Source organism: Hylaeus volcanicus, chromosome 2, assembly GCF_026283585.1.
Source record: "Hylaeus volcanicus isolate JK05 chromosome 2, UHH_iyHylVolc1.0_haploid, whole genome shotgun sequence".
In the NCBI taxonomy this organism is placed as follows: Eukaryota; Metazoa; Arthropoda; class Insecta; order Hymenoptera; family Colletidae; genus Hylaeus; species Hylaeus volcanicus.
The window spans coordinates 22,259,863-22,273,984 of NC_071977.1; the positions used below are offsets into that span (position 1 = coordinate 22,259,863).

Genomic DNA, 14,122 nt, shown 5'->3' on the forward strand with positions numbered 1-14,122 from the left:
TTTGTAGGAACTTTCGCGAAGATTTTATTTTCCATAGAGATCCGCAGCTTAATAATGAGTTATTATTATTATTGCGATTACCATTATTCTTACATGTAAACATAGATAATATAATAATAATAATGATAGTAAACGCACATTGTTAAGAAATATATAACACTAAATATGAAATATAATAATTAGATGTTCCAAAATGCGCGCGCATCGTGAGTTCGCATAATATAATTTTATTATTCTGCGAACTCATAACTGTAAACTCATACAAATAATATGCAAGAATATAAAAAAAGATTAAAAGTAAAGTTCATGTTACAATATTTGCAGAGTAAAATAAATTCCGATTTAGGTTCAATTTTTGTAGACACTTTCGCCAAGATTTTATTTTGCATAAAGATCCGCAGTCTAATCATCAGCAACTTTGCTGTTATTGGAAAGGGTGCGTTTGCAGGATGAAACGAGAAAGCAAGAAACTAGAGCTTTTCTGCGATCTCTGGCTGGGGTTCTTATAGGTCTAAAGTATTGAAAATTCACCTGATTATCCACGTCCTGCAAGTATTTTATTATCATGTCCAGGAGATGTTCGTGAAGAATGTCCCCGAAGAGGTGTGGAGCTTCTTGGCAGATGATCGCCACTTGTGAAAGTTGCTCCACCAGGTCCGACCGAACTTGGATGTCTGCAATCAAAAGGACATCGTTCGTCAGACAAAATTAAGATCGAAGCATAAATTAGATTTAACCATACAGGCGAAATGATCGTTGGAAATTTGCATCGGTTGGTTTACGGTTCCAACGTTATTTCGCGTAACGAGGATTCCTGCCATCGGGAATCGGTTAAGTCTACCCACGAGGTGAAAACGGTCCCTTCTAGGAGGAATCCGATCATTCCTTTGCAACTCACGATCGACGCTCGTCGGTCAGCCTAATCGTGCGACGAAAGCAGCGATTCTTAACCGTGCTAAATTCTTATGTAGAAGATTCTAGAATAGCCACGTGACAAATAAAAAATGAACACCGGTCTATCAGTTATTTCTCGTATAGAAAATCAAAATTAGGATTGATTAGATTGATTAGACGGAAGAGTAAAGATTTTACGCGATAAATAGGTATACAAAGATTGAACTGTTTAGTCGAATATGTGTGTATACATCCTTACATCCTCAGCTTCCTAATTTTTCGATTTTAATTACGTATTATAAATCCAAATCAAAGCGTTGAAATATCGAATAAAGTCATCGAGGACTACTAAAATACACGATTAGATTATTCACGAATAGGATATCGCAGATTCTTCTCTAAATTTTGTTGTGAGCTTAGGTGAGCTTAAGCACCACTGGTCGAAAGCGAGGAAAACAGGGACGAGGTGGAGGGGGAGGGAGAGGTTTCTGCCGAGGTTTTCTCGACCTTGGCCGTTTTATTCTTGACCGCCGGTTCCCGTGGAAATACCTGAATGAAAAAGGGCGTCGCAAGCTGACGCCCCTGCTGATTAGGAAAACTCGCACCTTTCAACCACGGTCGGGCCTCGACGTCCATAAAGAACGAGAATTTCCCGTTGGTCATTAGCGAAACAACCCATCGGCCTGCTTAACCGAACAGGTGCAACGCGATCCTCGCCAAACGGTTTGAAACATAACCATTTCCTCCACGGCTCTTATAAATATGAATACGAAAATAAAAGGAGCACTTGTAAATTGTTTCATAAGCGCAGCTAACTTGGACTTGAACACTTTCAATTTGTCGATATCAAATTAATACAATCTTAAATGAACTTTTACTAGGCTAATTTTAAATGATCTTTGATATTGTTTAACGCGACAGAAAATTAACGTCAGTGATACAGTATGTATCGCTCGTACTTATTATTAAATTCTCCATACCAGTAGTGCTGCGATCAACCACCATCGTCGGCTACAGCAATGATGATTCCTTCATCGACAGCATCGGGCGACGACACAGTCATCAACCTGGACCGGATAACTTCCGTCACGAATTCAAATTCCAGTTCGATTGTCATCGCGCGAAGAGTATATTCCGCGGATTCGCGTTTCGACGCCGTCTGACTCGCGCGGAGCAATGAAATAGCGCGGGAAACCGTGAGCTGGGGAACACTGATTTCTACAGAGATCAGAGATGGGCAATATCTAGGCGAAAATGTCCTGGAATCACTTTTTACTCGTTGGAGAACAATTTAAAATTAAATTATGGCGTTTTATATATATATATATATATATGGAGTTGCTTTAGAAATAATATCTCACCATTTAACTAGACTTATCGCCTGTCTAGATAAAATTTGAATTCTATCTTAGCCCAAACAATAAAAAAAAAAAAGAAAAAAAAATTAATAAAAATTCAGCCCATCTCTGAAGACGATTAGGTCCAGATGGATTCCAGCACTTAAATTCGCGTTCAAACTTCAACAAGACACCCGCGGGAGCCAATCGTGTCGAGGATACACTGTACACACAATTTAGAAGCGCGGGAAGGATATTTTCCCGGCAGAGTCCTCAAGGATACCGAGCGAAAGGAGCACGTTACCAGCGGAGAGCGTGGGTGCGACTGAGCGCCGTCGATTTGTCGCGGGAAACGCATTTTCCTAGCAGCTGGGAGTGGGGGCAGGGTAATACTCCACTCCTGTTGGGCCCAAACGTCGGAGAGAGAGAGAGAGAGGTTCGTCCCTTTTCGGGTGTTTTCGCGCGCTACAGGCCCACGATCCGAGCACGTGCCTGTGCTTTTCCCTCCAAACCACCCGTTTCGCCAGGAACTTCCACAACCTCCCTCCGTAATCACCCCCGTGGCCCTTCTTCCCCCTACCACCGCCACCCTAACCGCGCACATGCCCTAAGCGGACATTCCGAGTTAGGAGATTCCTTGCTATTTTTATTTTCGTTGGAAAAACGAGGATTTTACAGGATATTTCATCATTCTCGTCTTGGTCGTTGCTTACAGTTTCTAAATATAGAGAGAAGGGGGAGTTTCGGATTTTGTTTTCTTAATAATGTTGTCAGTATGGACATTATGGACTTTCAAAGATGGAAACATCCGCAGGACTTCATCAGAGTGGTCCCCTTTTCGAATTCAAACGTGTATGCATAGAGCTGAACATATTCCAAGTCTTTGAAATACCTATAAGAATTGTGTATTTCGTTAATGCTTCGTGTTGCAGAGGTTCGATTGGCCAGTCGTCTAAACAACGATATCGTTTAATTGTAATCTTGTGCATCTTCGTTTAAGATTAAAAAAAGAAAGAAATTTATTTAATTTCTGTTTGACTAGAACACAAAATCCTAAGCCACCTTTCGGAGCCACCTAAGTCACCTTCCCTCCTTTATATGCAAGATTCAAAAACTTAACGACGAGTTCAAAGTTTATTTCACACGCTAATCGTATACTTTTTGAGCCAACAATGCGGCATGGCGCAAAGAAATCGAGCCCAACGAGCGGTTCGTTTTCTCTGTCGCCCCCCCCCCCCCCCCTTCCCATGCCGCAGCCCCCGTCCATTAATCACGCACGGGGTCTTATCTTCTTCTCCGCCTACTACATCCTTGCGCGCCTTCTGTCCCAGCCAACATCCCGCCAAAAATATCCCGCTGCGCTCCTTCAGGATTAAGCGTCGCCGATTATTTTCTCTGGGATTCTCTCGCTCTTTCTCCGTGTCTCCAGCAAAATTCCACCGAATACGATTCAACGAAACCTCGTTCTGAAACTGGGTGGGGAGGAGGGGGGAAGAGTCATTGGCGTGCACCATTTTGTACAGAACTCGGAGCATACCTTGAGATTAAATATTAAACCTTGAGTAAACCGTGGTCTTGAGATTACGAACTTGAAATGTAACGAGCAACGCGATGAATTTGTATAGAGACGTACTTTTATCAGCTTCGTGCGCAGAAGACGTATTTTAGATGTTTACGTAATAGAATATGTTCTTACAAATACGTAGGATGTTTTAACCATTTGCAGGGTCAGTCACCAGTAGGTTTCCTTTAGGTTTAGTTTCTTTGGAACTCGAAGTGCCAATAAAATAATAATCGTTGAAGCAAAGGTGACCTGATTTTCAAATCTCAAATTAGAGATCTCATTTTTAAAGTCGATGCAAGCTTAGCATTCGTGACAATAGAATGCTAAGAAAGCATCTCGAGTTGCTGACAGATACCAGAAAAAGAGGCCTCGAGTCCAAAGGGTTAATATATAATCTCGTAATGAATATAGGATCTAGTGATACGTATACAAGGTCAGAGTAGATTTTAGTCAGTCCCCTGCAGATGAGGACTCCACTTTCTGACCACCACCATCCATAGGATCACTATCCGCACTTATAAAGAGGATCATCTCCAATAGAATATATAATATAAATTTGTTTTACATGCTCATATCCAGATCCAGTCAAGACTTATTGCTCTACCATGTTTAACCCTTTGCACTCGAGGCCTTTTTTTCTGGTATCTACCAGCAACTCGAGATGTTTCTTAACATTCTATTGCTATGAGTTCTAAGGTCTTAGAATAAGGTCACTTTTACCTCGCGAGCTCCAAAGAAATTGAACCTAAAAACTTTGAGTATTGTAGATTTGCTCCGTGAAACCTAATGATGACTGAGAGTCACCTCTCGAGTGAAAAGGATTAATACTCTTACAAATGAATCTAAAAAGATTACTTCTCCTTTTCACGAGATAGGTACCCTTGAAAGAGCTCCCAAAGACGGAGACGAAGAAGAAAAGAGTCCTAGAAGGCGCAATCCTCGACGATCCAAGGAACGTCGCTATTTATAGGGCGGGATCCACGGAAACATCTTGCCCCGTAACACGTGCCGCCATCGGTGTTTTTCCGTAGGGCGATCGAAACCAAAGGGACGACCACGAAGAGGGAGGGGTCGAAGAGATTCAGGACTCGGGGGCACGCGACACACGCGTTCACGTATTTTTGGATGCGTCGCTTTCTCTGATAGTCGAAGGGATCGCTGGAACACGCGCCCTTCTCCCCCCCCTTTCAACGGATAGGACGCCAGTTGCGTCGCTTTCCTCTCCCCCTACTGACTTTTCCATGCCATGTGCAGGAAGGATTTTCAGAGGCTCGGAGAAAGAGGAAGAACGAGGGAAAATCGCGTAATTGTAATTTGAATTAGTGACTTTCGACGGTGTACTTTCATTGTAAACCGAGAAATTTAAAGACAAGAAGAGGGGGGGGGGGGCTAAGATGAATCATGTTTGCAGCAATTTTGTTGCATATATTAGGTTGTCCAGAAAGTTCGTGCCAATTTATAAGAAACATTCAAAAACACGTTTGAATGTTTCTTAGATATATTTATTGAATTACATATGTGCAATTTTGGTCTACAACCTTTCCACCTTTTAAGGGACGTTATTTGTTTTCAACCACTTCGATATATTCAGACCTGTATTTTAATTTTATTTTTACATGGACATTAACCTGAGTATCTGAGTCTATTTTAGTACGAGGATATGCACTTATGGGCCGCAAATCTTTTAAAAGGTTCAAGAATTTTTTTCCATTTAAAATATACTTGCGAATCACCCCTGTAGATAGGGAACATTTCCCTAATACCATCTACGAAGGGCACCATTCACGAAACACGCAATGAAATTTTTTATATTACCTTTAATGACGTCCAAATACTACCCATCGAGTATTTCGGCTTCGATTTCGAACTGTACCCTCCGTAAAAATTCCAAACTTCGACCATCTTGGCCCACCTCCCCCCAAATAATCGCCCGTCTCTTGATCGATGGGCGATTTACAATTCATTTGCAATTTGTACGATTTCCCTTTTGTCGCCGCGCATGGAGACCGCGGAATAAAGGGGCACGACGTCGTTTCACGGGGGGGCGAGCAGAGCCAAAATTCGCCGAGGTCTCGAAGTATTTCGAAGGCTTCCGAAAAGAAAGGAGCCATTAGTGGGATGAAGACGCAGTGGCGCGTCGTTTTCCAACGTTTCCCCGAAACGGGCCAGGTAAAAGGAAAACGTTTTTCGCGGAAGGGTCGCCTGCCAGGCCTGCAGTCGACGCTTTTTCCAAAGATTCTAACCGATCGCCACAGGTTAAGGCGACGTTTTCACGTAGATACCCATCGACGAAACTTTGCGGACGACCTTTGAGACACCACGGTCCTTCTCTCGATTCCGTGAAACGGCTGGCCGAAAATTTTGCCGCCAACGTCGATTCTCCTCGACTTCCGCGAAGGGGCCCATCGATTTTTCAAACGAGTCACGCGTTCATCGAGCCCTGGCGTTTTGTTTTTCGGCAGAATACGCGGCGGTCCTTAACGAAGCGTCGACGGATCTGTGCTTTTCCACGAATCGTGGACAATTCAACGACGGAATTTTCCTGACTTGTTCCATGGGTCCTGTGGACCACCTCAGGGTCGAGGAGAGATACTTGAGAGGGATACACCTTGTGGAGGATTAAAGGGAGTTTTTGTCGGAATTTAAAAAAAATACCGAGTAGCCAATTTTTGCTGCATTAACACGTTGAACGTCACGTCGCCAACATATGGGTGACGGAGATTTTCACTAAAGAACATTTAATAAATAATTTGAAAGACCAAATATCGATGAAAACAAATCTGGATAGAATTCGTAAATTTTGATGAGAATTAAAAGATAAGTAACACGACAAACGTTAGATTCTATAATTTCTAATTGTCTCGGGACGAAATCTTAGTCCCGTAGACATTTCCATGAGAATCAGTGTGACAGTCAACGTGTTAAGGAGAGGATTTCAAAGAAGTTGGGGAATTGATTTTCTTCTTTCCAAGCGCCCTTTTTTTATGCGCAACTAAACGCAAACCAAGCTGCAATTTAATAAAATGAACGCAACTATCGCGATGCTTCGAGCCACCAAAGTGAAATAAAGATTTATTATATTTTGATAACTATTCCCCAACTTCCTCCCTGGCGAGGCTTTTATTTTCAATTCCCCCCAAAGTGGAGAGAACGAAAAAGTAAACCGTGTTACGCGTGCTCGTATAAATACTCCAGGGACATACACGGAAACCACGAGTGACTTCCGGTGGGGCACGTGCTGCACCGGAAGCGGCGACAATCTTGTCGTCACCTCGTAGAGCAACAGCCTCCACCGCGACCCCGACTGGCTTCATCATTTAAACCCCCTTCCTCCCACACCCCCGTAACACGAGGACGTTCTGTCTTCTCTCAAGTCGACCTATTTTTAAAACGTCTCCCGTCCAACGTTTGTCGTGGGTTGCCTTTTGGTTCGGGGAAACAGGCCCGAACGACCGGAAAAACAAATGGCGAACTGCCTAAAAAGGAATTTTCTGGAGGACGGAACGCTGGCTGCCAGCATCTATTCGAGGGTGTGTTTGCGTCGAGACGCGTCACGTAGGACAATTTTTTCTCGTCGCAGTTCCGCTGAATTTACAAAGTATATTGCAACACGGAAAACGATGCATCACCCTCTGGATAAGGAGAGTTAATTGTGCAATTTCTCGGGGGGTTGGTTTGAAACGTTTAAAACGTTTCGGACGTTATTCGGGAGATATGCTACAAATTTTGGCTGAGATCAATATTTAATGAAGGGGTAACTTCTGTGGAATTTGATTTTAAATCCAACTCTTCTAGTTGAACTCTGTCGAGTTAAATAAAAAGATAGAGTGAAAAGCATGCAAAATAAATTAACGAAAGCGATTCATAATCAGGATGAAATTAATTTGGAATTTGTGTTTGCATTTATGTCTTCTCACTTTTAACGTAACATGCTAGGAAAACATTCACGATTAAATCGATAAAAAATGAAGAGTGACTGAAAAATACGGTAAGCTATAAAGATAATCATTGTGCAGCGAAAGGTCTCAACCAAAATACCTTCGACGCCAAAACTGATAGTGCTGAGAGTTTAAATAAGGTGCAAAAAGGTAGTTTTCCAATTCTCCTGGCAACGTGCAAATCTGTTATCTCGTTGCCAAAGAAAGTAGCGAAATTCTCGTATTGTGCGATCAGAAGCTTTATCATCGAATATTAAACGATGGAATAGCCGTCAATTTCCAACGATTAAAATGCTCCTTCGTTCGATACTGGATAGATCGACAGCTGGTGCAACCAGCTGCCAGCGATAACGCGTAGCTTCGTACAATTTTATCTCTCGAAACAATCCCTCGAAAAAGGTTCAGAGAAGCTTGTGCAGCAACGCGAGCGACGTTAAATCGTTGCCGTTTAAAATCGTTTTCAAGGGATGGTTGGTGCACGGGTATGCTTAGCGAATAGCCAAAGTTGAACGAAAGAAGCAAAGCGATGCAAAGCGATGGAGGCATGATTAATACAAAATCACAGCAAACAATCATGCGTGAACGGTGTAAGAAGGATTTGGCTCAGAAGTATTTCCAATCCTTTCAGATCACGCGTAAAAAAAGCAACAAATAAATTAAGCAAGGGACTTGCAATAAGCGAGGACGATACAGTGCGTACGTTACGATGCTCAAAGTTACGTGGTGCATTTTTTCTAGCATAAGTGTAGGTTATTTTCGAATTTAACGATAAGGGGGTTAAAGTTTTAGACTCTTCATCGCACTTGTAAATATTGGATACTTTTCGTGATTCCTTTTTGGAAGGTTAAATATGTTACTTAATAAAACGTACAATGTACGAATGAGTAACTTACCAGGATCCTTGACGATCCGTTCCAGCGACTGCATGATCTCGTTGACGTTGATCTTTGTTCCATTGTTAACGGCAGTGCGAAACATCTCCACCAGAAGAATCCTCCCAATTTTCTGTCTGCAACAAACAATAGAAGGAAACAAGTTAGACGATGCAGTTCGCAATTTGAAAATGTATCTAATTAAAGCAGCTTCTAGGCAAAGTCCACAGTTTACCAGTAAAATAAAGTACAGTAACATGAAGTAAGAAAAATAGTTTCTCCAACTTTTAAGAAGGCATAGTCTTTAAACAATCATGAAAGTGAAAGATCGATGACTTGAACCCTGACTAGTAGCACATGTCCTACAACACGTGTGCTTCAATATCATCGTAATACAAAGTTTTCCTAACACAGAGTCATAAAAGTGATTGATTTGGCGAGGAAACTACCCCTTGCATGATACAACAGCGCCAAAACTATCTTCGACCTAAGTTATTTATTGGTTCGACTCCATAATTCAGCCCTACATAATTCTGCCTATTTTACTAAACGATCGAATGACGAGAGCTTGTTTATATTTCGCCATTCGACATTTTTCACCCACGCGAGAATTTCGCTCATCCCTTGGCGAATTTACGAGCAACCTTCTTTCTCGTGAGTCTCGCGCTGAATAAATCCACGGCTGAGCCCGCGCGATATTACCCCAAAGACGCTTTACCCCCCGAAAAAAAGAATGTAAAACGTGGAACGAAGATGGAGGCTGGGAGGTCGATGGGGAGGTTTACCCAAGGAAAATTACATTTTCTCGACAGAATCACCGCGAATGCAAATACCTCCAACGGGGACGATAATTAACGGCGAGCTGGACGAAGTCGGGCTTGGAAACTTTTTAACAAGCAGCGAACCACTCGGAATTGGTTCGCGCGACCCCTCCGAAATTCCAAAGATTTGCACCCCTCGAGAACTTCTTCGTCCCGCGGACGGTTTCCTCGCCGATTTTCCTCCAACTTCCGCCCCCCAGGGGGCAGGGTTGCGGAGCATACAATTTTAAGGGCGCCAGGGCACTCTTCTTGAGGATACAATGTACAGGTGATACAATGTACCTCTGTTTATTTTCTGTATAAAACATTATTAATTAATTTAGTTTCATATTGGGTAATTTTCTTGAGGTCGTAATACAACGTATCCTTGTTTTTGTTCTATAAAATACCAATAATTAATTTTATATCGGAGGTTGACGCAAAATAAAAGTCATCGATTCCTAAACACGATGGGCTACGCTATTAAAAACAACGCAATTTTCTCCCCTTAGGCCAATCGCGCACGGGTGCAACTGATCAGTTTCAAACCACTCTGAAACTAGTTGTATGCGACCGTGGATCTAGGTAAAACAAAGAGCGCAAACGGTTTGCAACACTAATTTCAAATCGGTTGCGCCCGTGTGCGTTCGGCCTTAGTAGCAACCACAGGTATCCCAAAGAAGCTTACTTTCCAAAGTTCAACCTGTATCTCCCGCAGGGGTGAAAAAAAATGTGCGCAATCACTAGCGCACGTGTGCTACCAAAAATTCGTGAAGACTGTTAGCTCGTAGGCGGTCAAGATGGCGCGTAATTCCCGCGAAATGGTGTCTTCTCCTTTTCTTGGGATCTCGGGGATGGCAACCCTAGAGAAGGAGGGGGGCGAGAAGAAGATCGCAGCGGCGAACTTTGTCGAATCTTAACGATCGAGACCGCGGGGGCCAATCAGGACACGCCGCGGAAGGCTGAAAGGGAGCGGGCGTCAGTGGTTGTCAGTCGGCCATCGAGGCGGCATATATCGCGGCGTCGAGGGAACCGAGGCATCGTCCTCCTGCCCCCCCCCCCCCCCCCCAGCACGCCGCCCTCCTACGTCTCCGCGGAAAATCGAAAACAGCGAACGCGAAATGCAACGACGGATAATGCAGTTCGAAACGACCACGCCAGAGCGCGAGCGTAGGGGAGAGGGTGGCGTAGAAAAAACGGCGGGGAGTGAGCGGAAACGAAGAAAACGAAAATCGATGGGTGGGTAAGGAGAAAAGAACAACGTGAAGACGAAGAAGGAAGGAACGCGAGAAGACACCGCGAAGTGTTCGATTCCTCCTCGCGAAGACTTCCCCCTACCCGATGCGTTGGGCTGTGGCGGTGGCAAGCTCCCCCTCTCCATCGCTGTGGTGCGTGAGCGGATGGACAAGACGCGGGGAGACGGGTCTGGCACGGGAGCGAGGGAGATGTCGAGCGGCTGGCGGTCAAGAGACGACTGAACAGGGACGCTGGGCGCACGAGTGAGACGCACGAGACGGCCAGGTGGTGGGGGGAGCTGGCAGAGGAGAGGCGGTCGCGTGGTGGGAGGTAGAACCGGCACCAACGGAAGATCGTTTGCGGTGCCCCACCAGAAGTTTACTAGACAACCAGAGGAGGGGGGAGGCCGTTCTCCAAAGTCGTTGGAGAACGGGCAGAGGGATGGTACCGCCCGTGAACGCCTACCGTGTCGGCGCAAACATGGCCGCCGCCGACAACGACGACACCGACCACGAGGACTGCTGCTGCTGCGCTCCCCCGTTGCTATACCTTCTCGCGGGCAACGTCCCAGGGAATTAGGCGATCCCAGGATTGGTCCCGTTGGACCAATCCATACGTCTAACTTCTCGCGATCCTCGCGGCGATCGAGGAAAGGCGAGCGTAACGCGCCCCAGGACCCCCCGCGCGTACGCCCTCCGGCCCAAAATTGAAGCACCAGCTGCGGTGACTTCGCGTCGCTGCGCATGTTCGTGCTTCAGGATGGCTACTAAGATCGATAGCGAAGACGACGGTTTCGTGACCGGCGGGCGGCGGTTTCGATTTTAGGGTAAAGTCGATTTGCGGAGGGAGGAATGTTGCGATGAACTAACCGCGATTTGGCGCCATCTTTATGACGCCGTGGAGGAAACTTCTGGCGGAGCTTTCTGCGCGGTTTGGACTTCCGTGGGCCGATCGAGGGGATTGTATATTTTATGTTTTGTTTAAGTAGATTTGGGATGATAATCTCGAAAGGTGAAAATGACATTTTTTACGCGAGGGAAATCTGTGTCTCGATGTATTAAGACATTTTGATGAGTATTATTTTGATGAGTATTCTGAGCTATTAGAAAAGCGATAGAACAACGATGGATGAATTGATCGTTAAGAACAAATTGAACCTCGTGTAGTTCTTATTACTGAATAATTATAGTAAGAACGTCAAAGTTATAAACATTCATAATTCACCAACTCGTTGAATATTCAAGAGACGAAGATTGACAGCTCTACGAAATATTCGCAAACTACGTACAAAAAGATTTTCGAAAAAAAGTTTCCACATCCCCGGCTTCTATCTTGTATTTCCTCGACGATTCCAACAACATTAGGAAAACTTTAATTCCCCACGTGTTTCACGGGTTTCATCGACCACGCCATGAACCTCTCGAGTCGAGGTGCAAGAGGTATGGACGCGAATGAAATTATATCGAAAGGATCTTCGCGGTCATCTCTTCCAACATGAAATTAGAAAAATAAGAGAAGCTGGCCGTTAAAACTCGGGGAATTATTATTTTCTACGGAAATAATCGACGAAACGTATCCCTTGGAATGGTTCCAGCGCGTTTGCAATTTCAAACGACCCGCTAATTAATCGGATAGAGATCGAGCCGCGTAAAAATCGTCGGTTGGCCCCGTTCTCATTATCGATATTAAAGCCGGAGCTCCATTAACGCGGCTGGTCCGTTATTTCGACAATAACGTCGCGCTTTACGCGATCGCCTAACGCGCGGTATGGTTCCGGTTCTCGAAATTTCATTAGCCCATTCGATTGTTGGATGATTCGCATGGACGAGTGGGCTAAATTCTTAGCAGAGAAATATTCCAAACGACGAATAATGTAAAATTCGATCCAATAAAATTCTATTTTATTTAAATATATTGAGTGTATTCTTGCTGATCCTTTTAACGATTCTTTCTTTCCTTATTCATTTTACAATGTCCATCAGGCATGAACATCATTGTTTCTCATTATATCGATAAAGTTATATATTAAACAAAAAACTTCGTTCACCTGTTATATTTCAACAAAAATTCTATTATATTCTAAAACTTTTGAGGATCCCCCGATTCGCGATGGTTAAAGAAGATATTTGGTATTCCCCCATGCTCGAGGAGCAAAAATCATGATCACTGTAGCCCAGCCTCTGTTTACGAGCGTGCAGAGAACACAAGACCAGAACAAGATATATTGTAGCTTCAACGTCGCGTGCAGACTCTTCTGGGTTATGTTGTATTCTAGTCGCGTGCGCGTACCTCGTATCCCGTTCAGCGAAGAAAAGTGGATTTGCCGGTCGTTTCGCGGTAATACCGCGTCAGGAAGGAAAAAAAAGCGACGAAAGTGGGTATGGTTGACGAAATATCTTCGAGTTGTCGCCCTAAAAGCGTAAAACTGCGCCTGAATGGCAGACATGGCACGTGGTTGAGTGGCAAAATTCAACTCGAAAAGTCTCTACCGTGAATTATGAAAATTTTAAACACCTGACGATCTATGACGTTGGTTACGCACTTTGGTAATTTACTTCGAGGAGACGATACGTAGAGAAATTTAAAAGTTTCAAACATTGAAACTCTCTGGCTAGAGTTCATTCGAATCGAGGTAATTAGACGAGCACTTGCTTAAAGAGTCCTCCTAAATCTAGAGGCTTTAATCTGTGAGTCTATAAGTAGATATACTGTACGATATTTATGATCAATTGTATATGGAAACCCGTAAAGTTAACTCGAGAGTACGAAGAACACTATCGCTAAACAACTTTCCGAATCTGATTATTCCAAAATGCATCGAATTGCAATTCCTCGTCGAGCAATTCACCCGTGATTAACGTTACGCCAAGCGTCAGAGTTCGGTAGGGTCGTAATCGCGATATTGGAATGCTCGCGCGAGCACACCGGCGAAAAACGAAAGGGATAAACGAAGACAAATGCGCGTTTGTCGAATAAACGCGGCAGGCGTTCGAGCGGAGTCCATTGTTCGACAAAATTTACCGCGCTAGGGGCACAAGTTGACTGCGCTTTCTAACCACCGGAAGCCAGCTGTTATCTCAAGAAGCAAGCCGGCACTGAACGACAAAGGCTCGTCTCGACCTCGTCTCTGACACGAACGACCCACATTCATCCGCGCGCGATGACGACGCGAGCATCGAGTTCACGCGTCGACGAAGGGAGGAAGAGGAGGCTTTTCCAAAAATCGCGAAAAAAGCTGGGAAAAATCGCGTATCGCCCTCGGGCTAGGGATAAAAGTCAACATTGAACGCGACGCAATCGATGCCCGTCAGCTACCGCGCCATTATTCCGGGGGTGACCAGCTGAAAAACACGACGAGGGAAGTGTCCCAATTATCGACATATTTTTTTGACAATCGTCGCTTCGAACGACTATGAAAAATTGCTGGGTGTTCGGCGGACGGGGCTCGATGTTACGTTTTTCTTTGGGAAACCGAGGACGA

General features: G+C 44.3%; 1 protein-coding gene across 5 annotated transcripts in view; it reads right to left on the minus strand.

Moving 5' to 3' along the window:
• Positions 1-14,122, minus strand: part of LOC128884672 (serine/threonine-protein phosphatase 4 regulatory subunit 1-like) — a 163,869-nt gene that overhangs the window by 9,364 nt on the left and 140,383 nt on the right. For all 5 annotated transcript variants that reach the window (XM_054138185.1, XM_054138186.1, XM_054138187.1 and 2 more), the window contains 2 exons: positions 8,627-8,742; positions 532-674 (listed from right to left, as the gene is read on the minus strand). In XM_054138185.1, coding sequence (XP_053994160.1) covers positions 532-674; positions 8,627-8,742 — 259 coding nt within the window. The remainder of the gene's footprint in view (positions 1-531; positions 675-8,626; positions 8,743-14,122) is intronic.